This window comes from Nematostella vectensis, chromosome 4 (assembly GCF_932526225.1).
Source record: "Nematostella vectensis chromosome 4, jaNemVect1.1, whole genome shotgun sequence".
Taxonomy (NCBI): domain Eukaryota; kingdom Metazoa; phylum Cnidaria; class Anthozoa; order Actiniaria; family Edwardsiidae; genus Nematostella; species Nematostella vectensis.
The window spans coordinates 3,640,787-3,663,696 of record NC_064037.1 but is presented as its reverse complement, the minus strand read 5'-3'; the positions used below and the strand labels follow the sequence as shown (position 1 = coordinate 3,663,696).

The following is a 22,910-nucleotide window of genomic DNA, read 5'->3' as shown; positions in this document are numbered from 1 at the left end:
CAATTCTCACGCGCTTGCGCAATTTTTTTTATCAAGTGCTCGAATGTTTAAATAATTGATTAAGAATTGCTCTCTGGCAAAGTTTCGCTCTCTCTGTAATTACACTGTACCACATTTGCACTAAAGTCATGGCTCACTACTCCGCTTATACTGTAATAACAATTAACACAACATTCATAAATTCCAGAAAAGAAATAATGCTCGCATTTGTTTTATTTCCAATACTCATCTATTTTTTTCTGCAATTCTTTAAGACCTAAGATATCTGAAAAGAAAAATAACCAGAAATATAAATGAAGCATGGAATACCAGAGACATACCATTTCAGGGCAAACAACGAGCCCCTCCCCCTCCCGAAACACGTTAAAATGGCATATTTCGTCGTTTGAATGTTCTGATGCCGAATATATTCATTTTAAAAGTTGCTAGGAAAAAATATATGTTCCTCTTTCCCCGGAGTTACCGTTCATTTTTTTTCAGCCAGCAATGGTTAGGCATTTTAGCACATGAATAATTGCCCGTATAACCACGGATCGGGTCGATTTTTTTCCCAAGCATCCCTCTCCAGCGCCCCTAAAAATATCCCCGGCACAACTCAGTTCAACTACACAAATTTGCCAACAGAACCATTCGAGACGATTTTTTTCCCAGCAACCGAAGGGTCTACCCTCCCAGCCAGCAAAAAACGGGTTGCGGAACAGATCCGTGTTGTGCCCTTGGCAATTTCCTCTTTCTTGTGTCATAAAGGGGTGGGGCAGAGGAGCGTTAGGGGGGGGGGGGGCGGGGGCAAAATGTACATATTCATAACGGGGGAGAGGCTGTCTGGGGTATTTGTTGCTTTTTGAAGGGGCAAGGGGAGGAAATTTGTCGGTATTTTGGATGATTTAAATCATCATTAAAAGCAAACAAGTAACGCAAATCTAGAGCATAGGAAGGCTGGAGTATTAGGGATCTTTTCTGTTCATTCGAGTCATTGTTCTATGAGGCCGAGTTACATGAGAGAAGTGATATTTAAAATCTTTAATAAAATTTAATAAAAAAATTTTATGTGAGGGTAAAAATTCTCATCCTTGAGATCTAGCGTTTTAGTATTAAATACCTCTCCCTTCCATTCCTTTCGGAATTGATATACGTCTACGAGCATGCGCTGTACCATATGGTGACGTCATCAATAGCGATATCCCCTCTTGAGTTTGTGCCGCGAATGCCTTCGAAGACAAGCTAAAAATAGACCAGATAACAGATAATATCTCAGACTCTCAAATGCGAGCTACAACGATCAGCGTAACGAACAGACTTTGATTATTAAACATAAGCCGAGTTTTGTTAATTTTGCTAGATCGTTTTTTCTTCTGAAATTAGAACATGAGGGAGTCTGGCTTGATGCATTTTTTAATTTGAATCGTTTTAAATGAGATGATCATTTTTCAGTAACGAGACAAGCCCGCTTTCTGAAACAAATACGCAATATTTGTTGTGCATAATGATGGGAATTCGAAAGTTCATAACGAAACGAAAACAACACTGGCACACATGTCGGATTGCTAGGTTTTGAGAAGATAAATAACCAAGCCAACATTGAAAGAACCTGCTTTAGGCAAACTGAAAACATTGCGTACTTTTACTTTTCTACAAATTTGGTCACCATAAAGACCATCTCGTTTTTGCCTGCGACAGGGTCAAGAGGTACAATACCGCAGAAACAAAAATACGTGGGAACGAAACTACTAAACAGATCTCTTTACCTGAAATGGAATCGCGCTTGAGAACTGGACGCGCGCCTGCGACCACTGCTGACCCTGGTCAGCAGTCTGTGTCCACAATGCATTCAGTGGGTCAGCGTGCGTATAAATAGACAGGGAGCCCACGCCATCTCCGTACATGTAGTACCAGAAGTCTATGCACACGGTAGCGGGCATGATTGATACACTGTTGATCAACCTTCCCTTCATGCCTTGCTCGAGGGGGCATGAGGACTCAAGGTAGACGTAGTAACCTGAAACATGGAGCTTTTCAATAGATCGCGTACAAACAGGTGGTCTGCAAAGGCGTGGTGTAGCCAAGCTATAAATCAACACAAGATTGGAAGGTATGATTTTGAGCCTCTGTGGAACAGAGTAGTTGCGCCAACGTTTCGAGCGTTAGCCCTTTGTCGGAGCAAAACGAAACTTCAGCGCAACTACTTTCACTGTGACGAACTTGCCTTTCCAACCTTGTGTTGATTTATTACAACGTCAACATAAACATATACACATGCGTCAAAGATTCCTGGCAGAGGACCTTTTTAATAAGATCGCTGGGACTTTATTTGCAGAGGAGGATGGACAACGTATTTCAGGTCCTTTTTGAATTTGGAAATTCGCCATAAGGTGTTTATGTTACAATTATAGCAATGATGTGAAAAAACGTAATGGTGTCGGTGAAATGAGTGAAATTGCAAATGGTTACCTGAACCGCTGTGATCAGCCGGGGGTCCTGTGTTGGCGGTTGGCGAGGGACCCCGGGAAGTAGCCCAATTGTAAGTAACCTTGCCCCCGTCTGTCACGAAAGGGTTGAGTGGGTCGTTGTACCAGCCGCACATGTCTGGCGTGGACTCCCCGAAAGTGCACGAGACTTCAAGAGACCGAAAACAATCAGAACAATATCGGATACATCATTCTGAGTGAAGCTTGCACTCGAGAATCCACGTGTCGCAACTCGCGTTGCTTCATTGGTATCAAATAAATAAGCAAATCAAATAAGTAAATAAAAACAAATACAGTTTGGAACGCTGTAATCTCTAAACATTTGCATTGCTTTCATAAACCAGGATTTATTTATTCGTTATTGTAAACCACCGTGGGTTAAGAGACATCGATTTTCGAGTGCAACTACCAAGCAGGATGTAGACAGAGCTACCAAGGAGGGTATGGACGGGAGCTACCAAGGAGGGCATGGACGGGAGCTACCAAGGAGGGTGTGGACGGAAGCTACCAAGGAGGGTGTGGACGGGAGCTACCAGGGAGGGTATGGACGGGAGCTACCAAGGAGGGTATGGACGGGAGCTACCAAAGAGGGTGTGGACGGGAGCTACCAAGGAGGGTGTGGCCGGGAGCTACCAAGGAGGGTGTGGACGGGAGCTACCAAGAAGGGTGCGGACGGGAGCTACCAAGGAGGGTGTGGACGGGAGATTATTACTAACTCGGAGGAAGAGTGGGGGCGGGGCAATCTCCTGTCAAAAATGACACGTCATCTATCGCGATATCACTGAGAAAACTTGGTCCAATCACTGATTCAAGTACGACCTGAAAAAACACAATAAAGTCATACTCATCAGTTAAATCGTCATTATTCCAAACTTTATAGACAGTAGTTACTCTTCTTGGCATTACCTTATAAGCGTTAGAGTCCGTTATCACTGCTTGGCCGTGGTGCCAGTTTTTGCCCTGATCTCCAGAACGCATGAAAATGTTATTCAAGCTTCCAGTGGCTGTGTCGTTGGTGTACACATTCAGGGTTCCCATCCCCTTGCCGTACATCGAGTAGTAGAACTGGAGACACATGCGCCCTGAGCCTGCCGGGAATTCTTGGCTTAGGAGCCGCGCCGTTTGGCCTGGTCGTGCGGGAAATGAAGCCTCTACGTATATGTATCGCCCTATGGTTGCAGATTGGTAAATAAATAGATTATAGCGGTTTCAGATCACGCGCGGCCTTTGCCGTCAAAAAATAATATAAGCCACTATTTGACTTTTGCTGTAGTGCGCTGTCACTCAATATGCTCTTGACCCAATCACAGCCCAAAGCAAGGCCTTTCTGATAGCGTGGCGAGTACAACTTTCAGGTGGTGCATGCGACAGGAGTCATTTTCATAGCAAAACCACACTACGCCTTACTTCACTACTTTTTACAGTACTGTGGAGCCCCCGGTAACTCGAACTCGGGTTTAAGTCAAATTCGCCGCTGCATTACTTGTAAGTTAGTTAAAATGGTTTTGCCAACCTTTCCCTGTTGTATGGTCTGAGTCGGGCCCAGTGTTCCTGCTGGGTGTGCGTCCTCTTCGACGGAACCACTGATACCTATTAGTGTCCGAGTGATCCTGGGTCCAAGAACAGTAACTTTTGTCGAAGTCACAGGCGTCAATCACTGTGAAAACATTGGATCCGTCTCAATTCTGGATTAAATGTTTGCCCAGAGAAGGGAGGCTCTAGTTGCGCTACTAAAAATGCATATCGAGAGAGGAAAACTCGTTCCATGGTAACGGATTTCCTGTAGGGAAAATGACAACAACAAGAAAAACTCGTTTCTAGGGCTTCCCGTCCACAAACAAACATGACGGACCCTTAATAGTCCAATTCTGCTATGCCCGCTGGCCAACGGACTAAGGACGCAACATACAGTGCGAGCCTCGATTTGGTGCAAATTTAATGCGCAATACAGCGAGAACCCCCTAGCTAAGAATAAATAATAATATAAAAAAACGAGCTTGGAGCAGCAGGCACAATAGAATTTGCAAATTGGATTATCGTGTCTTGGAACTTCATTTTTGAGTGTGTTTTCTTTTCTTTTATGGTTCTCCCCTTAAGAGAATATATATAACAGAATCAACAACTTCAATCCTGAGCTGTTTTCGTGTAGAGTCATAAGTCTGCAATCTCTTTGTATGCGTTATAAAACGCATTACCAACTCCTGGAGGGGGCGAGACAGTCGGCCCGGCACAATTAACGAAGGAGATATCATCGATCGCTATATCGCCGTAGTAGCTTGAACCTCTTTCTCCTTCAAATACCACCTGAGAAAAACAAGCACGATGGTTAGAGTGGAGTTAATACCACTATTCGAATAGAGATAAGTCATAAAGTATTTGGAAGCACGGAATAAGGAATGCACATAAAATGAAACTAAAAAAAAGAGAAAACAGCAACCATCAATAGTGAACGATTAAGTTTTTAAACGTTGCTAAAAAAGGTGACCGTTAGAGTTCGGAATTGTTATAAGAAGCATGAATTCTTTCACCATGTAGTCGGTGCTACTTGAAAACGAAGCTGTCCCCTGGTGCCACTGGTTTCCCTGGTCGTCGCTGAGCTCAAACACTTTACTTTTCAACATAGTGTTTGCGTCTTGGATATAAACCCTCAGAGCACCTTAATGTGAAAAAAAAATTAAAAAGGACATACAACCACCCATTATGCTATTCATATGATAAAAGGATAGACACTGGCCTATTGAGAGTCATAAAGTATTAATCCATACAACCTCTCATTATGCTATATATATGATAAAAGGACACTGGCCTATTGAGAGTCATAAAGTATTGATCCATTCATGTGATAGCAGGAAAGTTGCCCACCCTTTGTTGGTCATGTGACAAAACGACAGACACCCATTCAATGGAAATCAGCCTTTTTTACCCTTTAAGAATAAAAGATACTCACCCACTGATGATCCATACATGTGGTAGAAGAACTTAACCGTGCAGCCACTTGTTGGTTGAAAAATCTTGCTTGTCATTTGTGCTTTTTGGAATTGCTGGGCCGGCGCAGATGACTCAATAAATAAATAGTGGCCTGGAGTGGTAAACATGGCATAACAGAAAATGACTTGCACGCGTGAACAAAAGTAACACAAAAACAAGTTAGACTCGTTAACATGATAAAACAGTTAAAAAATAATTTCCAGATCAGTGTTATTCTCCAGCTCCTTTAATTGTTTTATTTGTGGACGACTTAGAAGACCGCCTTTTGGTTGTATTTCTCCGAGACAATCATGGTCTCTTGATTTCTCTTATTAAGGCGTCTGGAAAAATTGTTTCATCCAGCGGTTTATGCCTACGAATTTCAATTTTCTCCGAGACCAGATATTCATATTTTACAACAATACTCGATGCCACCCATTAGGGTTTTCCGAGGTTGTAGTATTTTGTAGTATTATAATGGGAGTGGTACTTAGGGGCGTTGGAGGGGTGCGGTTGTACCTGTTCCATCCGTGTGGTCTCCGTCTGGGCCAGTATTAGAGGTCGACGTGCTTCCAGAAGTCCGCAGCCATTGGAAGAAACTTGAAGTGTCGATATTCCAGTGACACGTTCCCGCAGTAAACGCGCAATCATCGGCGCCTGCAAGACAAAACAGTGACTTAGGGAAAACGTGCAAAGCGCACATTAGTAGCTAACGCATGCTTTTGTGTGAACTGCGAACTGTCTGGACCTACGAGAGTCCAAGCGTTTGTGTGGACTGCGAACTGTCTGGACCTACGAGAGTCCAATCTTTTGTAGGAGGCGTCTCGGGGTGCCAAGACGCTTGTCAAGGAAAAAGGTGGGGGGGGGGGGGGGGGCTTAGGGACAACTTTGCCTAAAGTGCACATGTAATTTGACCCATTTTTTAAATTTTGATCAATAAAGGGTACCCTGCTAGCAGAGCTTTTTCCTTTTTGTTTCTATCAGTTCACTTATCCGTGTCGCGTCTCTGTTCGAATGCGAAAGAACAGAGACGCGACACGGATAAGTGACAAAAATATATAATGTTTGGCTGGAGATATACATGCACATTAATATGTCTTTAAAATAACTATAAAAATATTTTTATAATAATTATAAATATAATACTTATCTTTGTTATTATCACTATATGTTAACAAATACCCTATTAATTAATTGATTGCCTAATGTTATAAGGCGAGTAGAGGGGTATACCGGAAATTTGGTCCTCTGAAATGGAAAAACGAACCACCCCGCTCAAAATCCTGGCTACGGGCCTGAAACCCGAGACAGAGTTGTCTTTTCCCTCAAGACAACCATACCCTCCCTCCCTCAATTGTAAACCAATTTCAATATTATATTACTGGAGTTCATACTTCCAAAAGAAACGAAGTGAATAGCTGTGGTTGCAGTTTGGAGAAAAGGGCCTGTAACGACGACGCCAACTCGAACGGCGAAGGCAGAAAACAATTGAAATGTATCGATGAATTGAAGATTCAAAGAGCCAGACGTGAAATGCAATCTGAAAAGGATTCTGTCTGATACATTTCAGCCGTTTTCCTTCAAAGTACAACGTGAAAAGTCCATATTTTAACGGTTGCTATGTCAGAGAAATAAAGATTCTAGACTTATTTATACTTTTTTGGACTGTATTAGCGAGTTAATTTGATTGAATCTAGTTTAGAATTGAGCGCTTAGCTTGAAGGCGTTTTTTTCTGCCGTCGCCGTCGTAGTTGCTAACATTCCCTAAAATTCATTGTCTAAAAAGTACCACACAACGCATTGTGCGTTCCTAGGATTGGCCAATGGGGGTGCGCAGTTATAGGTACCATATGGAAATATCATAGTATTTGAAGATTCCTTTATAAGAAATGACCCACTTTTTGGCCGCAAAGGGGCCTGCACACCCCCTGTGTACGCTCCTGGGTTGGTGGTCTCTCTACCGTACATGAGCAATATACCCTTTCACCCCATCGCTTTGGGAATAGTAGAAATATGCTGATATTATGCTTACTCTGGTTTTAACTTACTGAGCCCGCAAGTGCCGAGTGTACAAGCTCGTGACTCCGTGCTATTCCCTGCGCATGCGCTTCCGCCGTTCTTAGGAACAGGGTCATCACACTGCCTCGTTCTTGTGTGGGTCCCGGGTCCACATGGCGCACTGCAGGCTCCCCAAACTGACCAGCGGCCCCAGTGACCATCGACAGGCGCTATAGAGAACACATCAGACCATGGAGCCATTAATTCGTGACTATAAAGATAGTTGATATTCACAGCCCTTATCAAATAAAAATACCGTTTTATTTTTTATAAAGACTGTTAACATGATCTTTTTGTTGCGGTACGAATTGCAAGAAAATCACGCGTGTAACATCTCCTTTTTGCAACTTACAATTTTTGCTGCATTTTTTTTCTGTCACATATTGCAAATAATATTCATTCACGTACCATAACACTTTGCAGAGGAGCATTGCGCAATCTCCATAAGTACTTTGTTATCACCTCCCGGACAGTTGGTCGCCCTTTGGGCAAGCGGTGCGGTGCAGAACGCCTGTCGCAAATGGTAGCAGTACTGGTCACATGGCCCCCAGTCAGACCACGAACTCCAGCCGCCAGTGGGAGCTATAGAGAATATCGCTTTTGATCAACATTTTACGCACTATGTTAACAATAGAGGACAAAATAGGCCCCAATTATTATAGAAAAGGGCCGCTGGAGCCGGGGGGGCTGTTTCTCCTTTTCAGAATGTCAGGCCACTCTAGGGATTTATTTGAAGATCAGTTAAAGAACTAAAATGTCCCAAATTTGAGGCGAAACAGCTTTAACTAGCTTGCAATAGAGTAGAACTACCGCCTAACAAGCAGGCAACATCTCCTAGTTTTTTGTTTTCTGTCCTTACGCAGGGCCTTATTTGGGGGGCACTTCCGACACGTGGCTCTCCAATATTGAAAAAAAATGTGGTTGTATCCCCCATGTTTTGATGTTTCTGTATCGCGCCATCCAATATTTCTCCTGCTACGGCACTATAAGGGTAGTATGGGTTTACCCTGTGGGATCACCCAGATGCCTTATTTAGAGTAGTATGGATGCTGGAGCCGGGGAGGGTGGAGGGGGGGAGTTTCTTCCTTTAAGAATGGCAGGCAATTTTAGGGAATTATTTGAAGGTCAGTTAAAGTGCTTTATTTTCCAAAATTAAAGGCGACGATCTATTAACCGACGAAACAGCTAAAACTACTGTAGTTTGCGATAGGACACAGGGGGTAGGGCCTCCACTGGGCCTCCCCCCTAAATATAAAAAAAAGAATTGTAAGGAAATCACCGATATGGGCGTGGTTGTGCTCCTTCCTCGTATTTCGAGGCCTGCTAAATCCTGCTATGAAAAATCTCCTTACATGGCCCGTTTCTTTTCCCACTCTTTAAAAAAAAATCACCCCATTCAAAAGAGATATTTCATCGCATGTTTTGTCTTGTGCCGTGCATTGCATACTTGTACAGTCGTACAGTTTGTTGATCTCTACGACATCGTTGCTACTGAAGCCGTTCATCTGGCCCAGGATCCTGTTCGGGTCCGACAGAGCCCTCAGTGTTGGCTGCCCATTGGACGAGAAACCCATCGTCCCATAATGCATCAGGCTGTCCATGTCGTATGTTGTTCCCAGGACGTCAATGACTTCGTGTCCTTGTTTGTTAAAGTTGTGTTCCTTTCCTGAGGATTTAGAAAAAAAATGCCCCAGTTATGTTTTATTATGTAAAATGGGCCGCATCACACAAAAAGACAAGAAAGACAAAGACGAAATGATGTAGTTATTTCTTATATAAAGTTATTTTTTCGAGTCGACCATTTCTATTTACGAATTAGCTGATTAGGGAAGTATTGTTAAAAAATGATTTGATGATTCACCTGTAGGCAAGAACCTTTGATTTCAGAAACAAATTGAATTTTTTAAAAGAGTATTTTCCTTGCTGGACGCACAAGCTCATTGAGTGGCATCTCCTTTTCTATGTATGATGTTCTCCCACGGAACAAGCTCATTGAGTAGCATCTCCTTTACCTTGTATGGTGTTCTCCCACGGAACAAGCTCATTGAGTAGCATCTCCTTTACCTTGTATGGTGTTCTCCCACGGAAGAAGCTCATTGAGTAGCATCTCCTTTACCTTGTATGGTGTTCTCCCACGGAACAAGCTCATTGAGTGGCATCTCCTTTTCTATGTATGATGTTCTCCCACGGAACAAGCTCATTGAGTGGCATCTCCTTTACCTGGTATGATGTTCTCCCACGGAACAAGCTCATTGAGTAGCATCTCCTTTACCTTGTATGGTGTTCTCCCACGGAACAAGCTCATTGAGTAGCATCTCCTTTACCTTGTATGGTGTTCTCCCACGGCACAAGCTCATTGAGTGGCATCTCCTTTACCTTGTATGATGTTCTCCCACATGACCTCCACGTACTGGTTTCTGTCAGGCCGCGACTGCTCGTGCCAGAACCCCAGCGCGTGCATCAGTTCGTGCAGAATGACACCTTTTTGGCTACATCCCACTCCCAGGGACAGACTCTGAGGGCCTGGCTGAAGTTTGGTGGTCACGAAACCGACATGAGACCAGCACCTGGGGGAGGGGGTGATTTAAGTTACCAATATGAAAACAGCACCTGGGGGAGGGGGTGATTTTAGTTTCCGATATGAAACTGCACCTGGGGGTGGGGGTGATCTTAGTTACCAATATGAAAACAGCACCTGGGAGTGGGGGTGATCTTAGTTACCAATATGAAAACAGCACCTGGGAGTGGGGTTATTTTAGTTACCGATATGAAACAGCACCTGGGGGTGGGGGTGATCTTAGTTACCAATATGAAAACAGCACCTGGGAGTGGGGGTGATCTTAGTTACCGATATGAAACAGCACCTGGGGGTGGGGGTGATCTCAGTTACCAATATGAAAACAGCACCTGGGGGTGGGGGTGATCTCAGTTACCGATATGAAACAGCACCTGGGGGTGGGGGTGATCTCAGTTACCAATATGAAAACAGCACCTGGGGGTGGGGGTGATCTCAGTTACCGATATGAAACAGCACCTGGGGGTGGGGGTGATTTTAGTTACCGATATGAAAACAGCACCTGGGGGTGGGGGTGATCTCAGTTACCAATATGAAAACAGCACCTGGGGGTGGGGGTGATCTCAGTTACCGATATGAAACAGCACCTGGGGGTGGGGGTGATCTCAGTTACCAATATGAAAACAGCACCTGGGAGTGGGGGTGATCTTAGTTACCGATATGAAACAGCATCTTGGGGTGGGTGATTTTAGTTTCCAATATGAAAACAGCACCTGGGAGTGGGGGTGATCTTAGTTACCGATATGAAAACAGCACCTGGGGGTGGGGGTGATCTTAGTTACCGATATGAAAACAGCACCTGGGGGTGGGGGTGATCTTAGTTACCGATATGAAAACAGCACTTGGGAGTGGGGGTGATTTTAGTTACCAATATGAAAACAGCACCTGGGGGTGGGGTTGATCTCAGTTACCAATATGAAAACAGCACCTGGGAGTGGGTGATTTTAGTTACCGATATGAAAACAGCACCTTGGGGTGGGGGTGATCTTAGTTACCAATATGAAACAGCACCTGGGGGAGGGGGTGATTTTAGTTACCAATATGAAAACAGCACCTGGGAGTGGGGGTGATCTTAGTTACCGATATGAAAACAGCACTTGGGAGTGGGGGTGATCTTAGTTACCGATATGAAAACAGCACTTGGGAGTGGGGGTGATCTTAGTTACCGATATGAAAACAGCACCTGGGAGTGGGGGTGATCTTAGTTACCGATATAAAAACAGCACCTGGGGGTGGGGGTGATCTTAGTTACCGATATGAAAACAGCACCTGGGGGTGGGGGTGATCTTAGTTACCGATATGAAAACAGCACTTGGGAGTGGGGGTGATCTTAGTTACCAATTTGAAAACAGCACCTGGGGGTGGGGTTGATCTTAGTTACCAATATGAAAACAGCACCTTTGGGTGGGTGATTTTAGTTACCGATATGAAACAGCACCTTGGGGTGGGGGTGATCTTAGTTACCAATATGAAACAGCACCTGGGGGAGGGGGTGATCTTAGTTACCGATATGAAAACAGCACCTGGGGGTGGGGTTGATCTTAGTTACCAATATGAAAACAGCACCTTTGGGTGGGTGATTTTAGTTACCGATATGAAACAGCACCTGGGGGTGGGGGTGATCTCAGTTAACGATATGAAACAGCACCTGGGGGTGGGGGTGATCTTAGTTACCAATATGAAACAGCACCTGGGGGAGGGGGTGATCTTAGTTACCGATATGAAAACAGCACTTGGGAGTGGGGGTGATTTTAGTTACCAATATGAAAACAGCACCTGGGGGTGGGGTTGATCTCAGTTACCAATATGAAAACAGCACCTGGGAGTGGGGGTGATCTTAGTTACCAATATGAAAACAGCACCTTTGGGTGGGTGATTTTAGTTACCGATATGAAACAGCACCTGGGGGAGGGGGTGATCTTAGTTACCGATATGAAAACAGCACCTGGGGGTGGGGGTGATCTTAGTTACCGATATGAAAACAGCACCTGGGGGAGGGGGTGATCTTAGTTACCGATATGAAAACAGCACCTGGGAGTGGGGGTGATCTTAGTTACCGATATGAAAACAGCACCTGGGGGAGGGGGTGATTTAAGTTACCAATATGAAAACAGCACTTGGGAGTGGGGGTGATTTTAGTTACCGATATGAAAACAGCACCTGGGAGTGGGGGTGATCTTAGTTACCAATATAAAAACAGCACCTGGGGGTGGGGGTGATTTTAGTTACCGATATGAAAACAGCACTTGGGAGTGGGGGTGATCTTAGTTACCGATATGAAAACAGCACCTGGGGGAGGGGGTGATTTTAGTTTCCAATATGAAACAGCACCTGGGGGTGGGGGTGATCTTAGTTACCAATATAAAAACAGCACCTGGGGGAGGGGGTGATTTAAGTTACCAATATGAAAACAGCACCTGGGAGTGGGGTGATTTTAGTTACCGATATTAAACAGCACCTTGGGGTGGGTGATTTTAGTTTCCAATATGAAACAGCACCTGGGGGTAGGGGTGCTCAGTATGCACCTGGGGTGGGAAAGGTATTTTCTATCAGTACATCTCGTCTCTTCGCGCGCGACAGTATCATAAAAGTTTAGACACAAGCATTTCCAAAGACTACTTCCCCACCCCCAAAAAGGGTGTGGGGAAAAGGGCAAAGTCACGCCCTGTATTCCTCACCCGCCAAGATCGGATATCTTGAGCCAATCCGGTTCCGATGTATGGGGTACAAAGCGAACACATGTGTGTTGGTTAAATTCGGCGATGGCAGCTTGCAGATTTGTATCATGAGTGGATACTAAACAGCAAAGAGATCAATGTCAAAATGACAACACAATCTAATTTAATAAAATATGGAATTTTTTAAACCTTATCGTTGAAACACCCTTCTTATTTACACTTAAGCCCTCCATAAGCTAGAGTGATACAGGTTTTCCAAACCTACCCAGAGTCAAGGTGAATAATACGAGTTTCCAAACCTACCTAGCGCTGGGTCAAGCTCGTATGGAATCACACGAGTCTTCCAAAGGGAAGTTCTACTGCGGGACCCGCCTCGCTTTGATGCGGTCATGTTGACGTCATTTCCGCCATCTACGTCACCCGCATCGCGCCAGTCGACCTGTTCACCAGATAGCATGATGTCCCCCTCGTACAGGTTTGAACCGAACGCATCTTCAACTGAAAAAAAAACCCCAGAAAGTTACACTTGTTTAAGGCTTTAAAAGGGGCTATATCAGTATCATATCGAGCTTATGACCAAAAGACTCGTCTCTTCGTTAGTTGCGGATTATGAGTAAAATAACCGAGGAAAACTTGTTACGTAGCCCCTATAGACAAACGTCTTGAGGGGTAGTATGGCGATGCTTTTAACGTTGTCCCGGCACGATAAAAAAAATGTACAGTTTATCCTACCCTTTCATCTACTAACCTTGGTTCACGTGAATGATTTCATCAGTAGCTGTTGTTTCGTTCTCTGGCTTGATCACTGATGAGTAAAAGCAACAGAATTTTTTTTAAAAAAGGAAGTAAAATAGACACCCAGAAAGTATCAAACTGTTTCTATATACTGCTGTTATAAAGTTTTTTCGTAAGATATGTTTTTATCAGTGCGTTGTGTACGATATCTTAAACGTATGTAGATGCTTGAAATTGTTTCTAAGGACTTTTTCTTTTCATTTTCTTTTCTATTTCTGTCACTACTCTCCCTAGAAGACTTACCCTCTGCTAACGGCACGCCAGTAGTCCACCGCACCACGCCACAGAATACAGAAATGGCTAAGAACCACATCTCAAGAAGCAGAAGAAGTATCTGAAACAGTTGTTGCAGTTGGTTTTTATTTATACCATACATTGGATGTTATCGATACCCTCCGATTCTCAAATGAGTATGTGCATTTGCAGTGTATTTCGATACAAGTGTTTGCTCAGTTTAGAGTGTTGTTTGGTATCAACACTGAACCGTAAACCTTTTACCAGTCACACCGGTTGATAAAAGAGCTAAGTGCTAAGAGCTGTGTGATTGCCGACGTTATCAAGAGTGTTACTACCGTGGCGGATATGCAAGGTCGCAGCCTTTTCCGCCGAAAATTCAAGACGAAATGTATCGGAGTTTACTTTAACAAGGGGTAGCAAAAAACATTTTCATTTTCGTAGTTCTTGCGAAGTTAAGCCGTTGCTCGGACGATCGCACACAAATGTTTTCGCAGAACTAGAACAATCTTGTATGGATATGCTCGTTTTTTTTAAGATCACTGCTGCTTCTTCTATATATATATATTTTCTAGATAGCGTCAAGATGCAAGCTTCACATTTTTAAGCACTAGGTTACCAAAAGCAAGCAGGTCACTATTTTACCAAGTCCACTTCGACACCTATGTCTAGACCTGTGTCTAGACCTGTGTCTGGAGTAACGTTGCTCGCCACAGGGGCGGACCCAGAACTTCCAATGGAGAGGAGGAGCGAAGAAAGGTCTTTAAGAAAGGGGGGGGGGGTTGGATTCATTGTTCTTCCATGGATTTCCTTGTATTTCTTGTTATTTTTGAGCCAAATATCCGAAGAGGGGGGGGCACCCCTAGATCCGCCAATCCGCCAAATGACAAAGAGTCAAAGTGCTCGTGCTCGTAAAGAATAAAACTGTTTTAGCATGCTCGAGTCAAGACCATTTACTAACTTGGTGTCCCACCTCCCATCCTCTCCCCAACGAGAAATCCTAACCCGCCCTGTGCCTTGTGAAACCTAACACTAAAAATAATTTCAGATGAACACACCGATAGCAGATTAATGCTTAAGATACTATTCCTATCGTCTTACTCTGCTAGGAGGGTAGCTTTTTGTTTTATCGCGACAAAAAGTACAAATCGAGTAGAAAAGCCTTTGTAATAAAACTTTGGTGATTACTTGCATTGTTTTTTCACCCATGCCTTCGAACTGCCTGTACAAAGGGCCTGCTTCAACACCAAATAACTGAATTATACTATGATTTTTTTTCTTCGCGTCGTTAATTCCATTATTTAATTTACAGTGTTCAATATTTTTGCGTTAGTCCTACTTTCGTGCTTTTATTATTGATTCTAACATGTTTCAAACTTCCAATCATTCAAACAGGAGAGCCATTTGCCTTTGACGTTTTTCATTGTGTAGAAGAGATGTTCCTTCTTTTCTGTCTTCGTTCTTTATCTTCATTTTATTTTCGCCAGAATGATCCAACTTTGGCTGTTTGTACCCACCCACTCCTCCCTACCTACCTCTATTTCGTGATTCCCATGAACATCCGCAAACCCTCCGGCATCCGAGCACCCAAGATGGCGGCTAGCACTAGAGGAGTTTGCTGGTTCGGTCGCGCTAGATTCTCGGGTGCTAGGGCGGCCATAATCTCGAAACAGCTTAACGCTGGCAGAAGAATATCTTTGAAATACCTGAGAACATGTGCCTCATTAGACGGTGAGCTCTAGCGTTAGCTTTTTTTTTTATGTGTTTATTGCTGGTTGGACCTCCCAAAGGAGCGAGCTTTACGCGTTCCACGTTTTGCTCGGTAGATTGTTCTATTATCTTGTATATATCCAGCAAATAAAACTTTGATCCTTATCTGGGTAGGTTGGTGAAGGTTTTGCACATCAATAGATAAATTTGAATACATATACATCTGGTATCAGTCACCAAACAAGAGAATCAGTGTTCAAAATAAATATGGATGCTTTATGATTTGATCTTTAGGATGGTCGGCGCAGAGTCACCCTTATCCCATTCACACTGATATTATTTTTAATTAATAGTAATAATAATGATAATAATAATAATAATAATAAATAAGTAGGATGTCTAGTTTGAAGACCTGTTCTGCTTTTTTACAATTCCATATATATTTTTTATAAATATATATTTACTATATTTATTTATATTTATGGTGTTTTATGATAATAAACTGATCTCAATTGGTATTTATAACAGTTGCTTCAACTCAAGTTCTCATGCCAGCCTTATCACCCACAATGGAGACTGGTACTATTGTATCTTGGCTGAAGAAGGAGGGAGATACTATTGAGCCTGGTGATGCGCTATGTGAGATTGAGACAGATAAAGCTACGCTTACACTAGACACTGATGAACAAGGGGTCCTGGCAAAGATAGTTATACCCCCTGGGACTAAGAATGTCAAAGTGAATGAACTGATTGCATTGATTGTCGAGGAGGGGGAAGATTACACAAAAGTTGTGGTCCCTGTTACAGGGAGTACTGGTGAGTGACGTCTAAATTATCTTGAAGGCATAGCTATCTGCATGCAAATACAGAACCTGCCTAAATGGGACCATCATTGTAACAATTATTGTCTTATTGTTATACCTCATTAAATTTTTACAATTTTGACATGCCAATATTTTGCCATACCTTATTTTAGCGATTTCACTACTTTCGTAGCAAAAAGTTCACTTTATTTTCTTCTTCCCCACTAGCAGCTCCTAGTGGGGAAGAAGTGCAGGCACTTAGAGAGGCTGTTAAGCAGACTATCATAAAATAAAATTGGTGGGAAAAATTAGCACCGAAACCTGCTCCTTGAGCTTGAAACTTGACACATGTTTTACGTTGCTAGAGACTGTGTTGTAATTCCTTTTGATGTTGCTCCCCCACATTCTGCAGGAACCTCCGATGAGGCAGAAGACGAGGCACAAAGCTCTGCTACACCACACAAGGGATCATTGTTATCCTTCTCACCCGCTGTGAGATACATGTTAGAGACCAACAAGATAGACTCAAGTGCTATCCCCGCAACAGGACCTCATGGTCGTCTCCTAAAGGGTGACATCCTGAGGTTCCTTGCTCAGGGGGGTAGTGCTGAAACTGCAAGCAAACCCCCACCACCCCCTACACAGGTGTCTGTACATCCCCCCCAAGGGCAAGCCCCCCCAGTTGTGTCATCTGCGCGAAAAGGTGTGTACAAACATTCACATAGCCTTATACACTTTCAACCCAGTATGTATTAATTTGTGTTATTTAACTTGTGCTACCATTCCATATTGCATTCATAATGTGTTACACAAGAGATACCACGAAGTGGCTTTTAATGCAACATTTAAACGTTTAAAATTCCTTGGTCAATAGAGCAGATCGAGTTAATAATATTATAGCTGTGTCTACCTTCATCCCACCTCCCTGTGGTAAAGCCCCTTTTGTTCCTATAGCCGTCCCTCAGCCAGTGACACCTGCCACGCCATCACCTGGCACCTTCACTGATGTTCCTAATACTGAGATGCGGAGGGAAATTGCCAAGAGATTGTTAAAATCAAAGACAACCATACCACATGTGTATGCTTCTACCGACTGTGTCATGGATAACCTACTGCAGCTCAAATCCCATCTGAAGGAGAGGGGCCTTACTGTGAGTTAATTTTCAGAGAATAGAGAGAATAGAATCGTTAATTAATTATATTTCTTTCAACTCTAGACTAAATTCTACGATTATTCCAAACCAACAGTGAATGCTACACATGTAACACAATTATCATACTAGGTTTGCAAACATTTTTGTGTTCTCAAAAATGCTGAACAATATATATATATTAGTCAATTTCAAGGAAATAGAACTTTTTATCATTTCTTCCCTCGCCCATTCCTCTTTCCAAAATAAATTTGGAATATTCTCTGTAACAACACCTTACTCTATCTTGCAGGCAGTTAAGTTAGTCATAATGTCTCTCTAAATAATAATAATAATGATAGTGATAGTGGTAGCGGTAACAGTAATATTGTGGTAAGGTAAGAAAATAAGTGGCAATTGAAAAAAGAAAGATTGAATTATTCCCCAGGTTTCTGTCAATGACCTGCTAGTCAAGGTAGCTGCTGTCTGTCTACGCAAAGTTCCTGAGATGAATGCAGTATGGAATGGTAAAGAGATCGAGTACCTAAAGGATATTGACCTTGCTGTTGATGTAGCCACTGATGTTGGCATCATAACACCAGTCATCAGAAATGCTGCTTATCTGGACCTGTCACAGATTTCACTTGTCGCTCATGTATGTTCAACAGCTTTTGGTGTATCTTTTCACTCATAGAAGAAAAAATCTTCAGGGAATATTGTTTGAACTTTGAACTTGTGTTGAAACTTGCTGATAAAAGGGTCGTGTATGAAGTACTGTACCCTGACAACTATGCAATTTACAACTTTGAATTGCTCTTTATCTATAATTATACAGTAGTTTTTTTCTCATCATGACCAAAAGCTTTCCATTTTCTAACATTTTCTTTCAAACATTCAGTGCCATGTTTAATGCATTTGAAGAGGTTATTGTGGATCATAATAACCACAATTCCAGGGTCAGTACGCAGCTCTTACAAACTGCAATTTGATTGGGCAAATGAACAATATCCGCACCTCGACAAAAAGAACGAGAAGAATAAAGACAAAAGAACTCCTTTGTAGAGCAAAGATAATAGGAGACAAAGCAGCTGCGTACTTACTCTAATTCCATGCACAAACCAGTGACAATCCCAGAGCTTTGAAATTTTAAACTGGTGCTGTGAAGACCACAAGGTCTCTAATTAGAGCATTCATTTTATGATACTGTAGCAGCAGTAATTTCATTTCTTTTAAAAAAATTGTTAGCATTACAGCGCAACCAGTAAAACCGTGAACACCTAAAATATGTGCAGAATGTTGATTGTCTTCTGACAAATCAGACGCAAGAATTCAGACACAGAGATTTGTTGAGACATGTTTCTAGTTGACTGTTTGAATATCTTGCGAGTGATTGGTCGGAACAAACATTCCATACATATTTCCGGTGTTTACGGTTTTCTTTGTTGTACTGTTATAGAAAAGGGTATAGCATTTTTATTGATTTCTGTTGATCTGCCACAGGATATAGCTACAAGGGCCCGTGACAACAAGCTCCACGAACATGAATTCCATGGCGGCTCCCTCACCCTCTCCAACCTGGGCATGTTTGGAGTGACCGAATTCTCGGCTATCATCAATCCACCACAGGCTTCAATCCTGGCAGTCGGTGCCACCCGGCTTTCCGTCAGTACGGATGGACAGCTACAGAATGTTATCACTGTCAAGCTGTCATGTGATGCACGAGTTGTCGACAATCAGCTCGCCTCCCGGTGGCTAGAGACATTTAAATTAGGTATAGAGAACCCAGCCCTGGCTGGTTTGTGAAACAGTCTTAGAGACTTAAGTGAAGAGACTAAGTGAAGAGACTTGCCTAAATGGGACTTGAGTATAAGGGCTCCCTTCTTATAATTCCTTATAAAGTCTTGTTTATGCGAGTTCTACTGTATTGCAAATCCAACCCATGCTAGCTTGTGAAGTGACAGTCTTTTGAGATCTAAGCCTCTTCTCTGGATAACTTGGTGTGGTTTTTGATGGTGTAAAATCAGAAAAAAAACTAAGGTGAACAGGCCCTACCCAGGATTTTTTCTGGGGGGGGGATGGACCTAATGGGGAGGGGAGGGAAGGGATGGAATGAGTTCTCTGATAAAAATCTGACCATCCCCGAAAGAACAAAAAGGGATTTTTTTTATGCGTTGCAGTATCTCCACAGGACGTTTATCGTCATATTTGGCTACATACCAGAGTGATCTAGCTTATGCTTTATAGTTTTGTCTACAAATTGCAAGTCCATTGGGAACATAAAGTGGACCTTCAGTCGTTGTGGGGGAGGGGTGTTCCCACCCCCCTGTGTACGGGCCGGGTGAATGCCTGTGCAGTATTTCAATAAAACATTGTCAGGGCAAATGGCGAATGGCAATTGGCAGTTCTAAGACCAATTACTGCTAATGGGTATAATTATTTTTAAGAATAAAGATGTTAATATAATCACAAAGTTATCCACATTTTCCTACATTCAGTATATAGAAATTCCAAGGTATTTCTTGATAGCAGAATTGCAATTTTGCATTTGCCATTTGCACTGACAACATATTTTGAAATAGGTGTATACAGAGTATGTACACCGTCCAACGCCTCCAAGGTGACTCCTGAAACGTTTATACAGTACATTGTTTAGTAAAACACGTTTAGGGTATAATTGCATAACAAGAATTTGAATTTAAAATAGAGACCATTGAGAAGTTTTGTCAAGGTGTGACACTATGGAATGTAAAGCAGTCTCAGATGGCTGAGAAAAGCTGTTTTTATTGTTTAAAAAATTAAGAATAAGTATTTGAAAATAGGTATGTCTTAAAACAATAAATCAAGACTAGAGCTCGATTACTGTTGATTATTTTGTGAACCACATCTTTCACAGCCTATATTTTGTAAAAGAAGATAAAACCAGTAGTTCCTGGTAAAACCGGTTACCCTACCAGCATCTGTGCATGTGGGGTAAATGAGGTAAATAAAAAATGGAGGGCAGGAATGGTTGTGATTTTGAATAAAGAAACTATTTTGAGCTAAAATGATTCCTTTTTTAGTGTTTAAACATAGTCGAGGGAGTATAGTGGGAGTATAGTATTTCTATACTGTATAGAGTAAGGAACAATTTGTATTGGGCTTCAAACTCGCTATACTGACATTCTATTGGCAAAATTGAAATAAAGGAAGACTCAAACGCAATATTACATGGTCTAAAGTTTTATTTTTCACGATAAAGTATTTTTTCGCTAAAATATAAATTCTCCCATACATTCCTTTTTAAACAACTGACAGTAGCCTGTTCTGGAGCTACAATAATATGGATTTTAAAATGATTGGGATAATGTGGGTCATTCCTCTAGTGGTCCTCCCATTACTACAGCCCTTGAGTGCTATGCTACACTAGCCTATATACCATACATCTCTTTTGCGGGGGTCTATACGGTCTGTCTTATAAATCTCTATTAACAGCAAGTGCTACGGATAAGGCTACTAGAATTACATTGATTTAAACTTGTATCTTGAAACGTGCTAACAATACCGTTGCAGTCCGTTTTTTTTCCTAAAAAAAATGATTGTTTCATAATATCAAAATTTGCCCTGTTTTTTGTTGTTTTTCAAAAGCAAGACTACGATCATACGACCCACATCGTTCGAGTTCGGGCTGCCTGTGGTTAAGCAGGAGTTATGCAATCCACCACAGGTATCCCTGTTCCATCGAAATTGCACCACGTGGAAGAAATACGTTATATGAACGTTTTGGTTAGTCAAAACATTTTACCGTTTAGAGCCGTCTGAATTTCCCAATCTGAACTTATGAAGAATCTGAAATCTCTCGAGTATTTATCTTCTTCAAGAAAAGGAAAGAAACGCCTTCGAAGCCTGGCGAAAGCTAGAAAAAAATGGATTACACGAGATCAAAATGGCTTCCGTACCGGCGATTTGGAATTGGGAAAAACGTGCTCTTCAACAAACACTAGTTCTTGCCCAAGTGAGGCAAGCAGTTTATCTACTGAGGATTCAGAAAGTCTAAACTGTGTAGTAGAATATAACGAGGACAACCAAGGTATCGAGCAATCCGTCGAAGTTCGAAGCCCGGTTGCGCTAGACTGCGAAATGGTTGGTGTCGGTGAAGAAATGAAAAGCGCCTTAGCCCGATGTAGTATTGTTAACTATGATGGAAAGGTTATCTACGATGTATACGTTAAACCAGATGAACCCATAACTGACTTCAGGACACGTTGGAGTGGTATCAGACCTGTTCACATGGATAGAGCGATCTCGTTACGAAAAGCACGTCGACAAGCAAAAAGACTGCTGAAGAATCGGGTACTCGTAGGGCATGCATTACAATTTGATTTACACGTCTTAAAATTGAACCACCCCGAATTATTGATTAGGGACACATCGAAGTTTATTCCCCTTCGTATTAACGCAGGATTTCATAAAGATGTTACCCCATCGCTTAAAAAGTTGAGTAGTCGTCTTCTAAGTTCTGACATTCAGATCGATGAGCACTGTTCTGTCGAGGACGCGAGGGCCGCTATGCAGTTGTACAGGTCATGTGAACACGAATGGGAGCAACATATCAAAGGTTTAGACTGTTCTTCGTACTTGAGTGATGTGTACTGGCCGACATGGACAGACCAAAGGGATAATTAGAATCATTGACACCCCCAGAATGCGTATTGTTTGGAGCAAAGGGGGTAACGGAGATATGGGGGGAGGACACCCCCAGAATTCATATTGTATGGAGCAAAGGGGGGTAACAGAGATGGGGGGGGGGGGGTTAAGCCCCTTATATGGCTTGCATAATGATGGATTTCCACAATAATACAGGTTTTTAGAACGGTATGCACAATAGCCATTGCCTAATTCATACTGGTTTCTTACACAGCAATACTAAATGCTTCAGCTATATGTTTTGCAATATTTTTCTATGAAAACCGATTGTTCCTCTCACCTTGTCTCGGTCTATAGTGTTCTAACTAGGGCTTGAAGAATAATTTATTGATATATTGTACCATTTCCAAATTATCATCTTCTAACCTATGAATCCTTCCAAATAAAAAGTATGTTGAAAGCAAAAGCGTATAATAAATTCATCCAACAATATTTATGAAAGATTTTACAAATGATTGTTTTGAAATTACTAGTACTCGTAAAACTTTACATAGGCTTGTCGGCAAGGGGGTGGAGCCAGCCATCTCCTTTTGAGATAATTGTGAGTGCAACTTGCCCCCCCCCCCCTGGTAACCAAAAACTGGGGCATTTCTTCTTAGTTTGAAATGACGCTATTGCCTAAAGCGCGCGCGTGAAAATAACGAAAACGGAAAAGCTCTTTGATTGATATATTTTCCAGACTCTAATTATCATCTGCCCTGTTCTCAGAAAAGATTGACAATCAAGTATTTACCCAGACCAAAATCAGCGTATTATTTCTGAAATAAACCCTCGCTCGTCCCTTTCGCAGCCATCTCGAACTAACCAACCAG

General features: G+C 42.4%; 3 protein-coding genes across 4 annotated transcripts; 2 read left to right on the top strand and 1 right to left on the bottom strand.

Moving 5' to 3' along the window:
* Positions 1 to 195: 195 nt before the first annotated feature.
* LOC5507548 (MAM and LDL-receptor class A domain-containing protein 1) lies at positions 196 to 13,876 on the bottom strand. The gene is made up of 19 exons (XM_032376257.2): positions 13,782 to 13,876; positions 13,492 to 13,548; positions 13,047 to 13,241; positions 12,744 to 12,861; positions 9,867 to 10,057; positions 8,938 to 9,156; positions 7,899 to 8,072; positions 7,481 to 7,660; positions 5,952 to 6,089; positions 5,413 to 5,544; positions 4,994 to 5,121; positions 4,661 to 4,769; positions 3,979 to 4,122; positions 3,372 to 3,634; positions 3,182 to 3,284; positions 2,449 to 2,613; positions 1,746 to 1,996; positions 1,100 to 1,221; positions 196 to 265 (listed from the first exon to the last, which is right to left on the bottom strand). Exons 1-18 carry the CDS (start codon positions 13,849 to 13,851, stop codon positions 1,135 to 1,137), a joined length of 2,724 nt encoding a protein of 907 aa, XP_032232148.2. The 5' UTR covers positions 13,852 to 13,876; the 3' UTR covers positions 196 to 265; positions 1,100 to 1,134.
* A 1,453-nt stretch (positions 13,877 to 15,329) lies between these two features.
* Positions 15,330 to 20,616, top strand: LOC5507531 (pyruvate dehydrogenase protein X component, mitochondrial). 2 transcript variants are annotated; one of them, XM_048727237.1, is made up of 6 exons: positions 15,330 to 15,503; positions 16,011 to 16,298; positions 16,698 to 16,988; positions 17,240 to 17,436; positions 17,864 to 18,070; positions 18,916 to 20,616. In XM_048727237.1, exons 1-6 carry the CDS (start codon positions 15,365 to 15,367, stop codon positions 19,216 to 19,218), a joined length of 1,425 nt encoding a protein of 474 aa, XP_048583194.1. In that variant the 5' UTR covers positions 15,330 to 15,364; the 3' UTR covers positions 19,219 to 20,616. The 2 variants fall into 2 exon arrangements, with proteins under 2 accessions (XP_048583194.1, XP_048583195.1); XM_048727238.1 differs by having other exon boundaries at positions 17,864 to 17,942; positions 18,916 to 19,080.
* Positions 20,617 to 21,123: 507 nt separating this feature from the next.
* Positions 21,124 to 22,504, top strand: LOC5507529 (RNA exonuclease 4). Its single transcript, XM_001628120.3, has one exon. The coding sequence runs from the start codon at positions 21,232 to 21,234 to the stop codon at positions 22,075 to 22,077; it is 846 nt and encodes a 281-aa protein (XP_001628170.3). The 5' UTR covers positions 21,124 to 21,231; the 3' UTR covers positions 22,078 to 22,504.
* Positions 22,505 to 22,910: the final 406 nt, after the last annotated feature.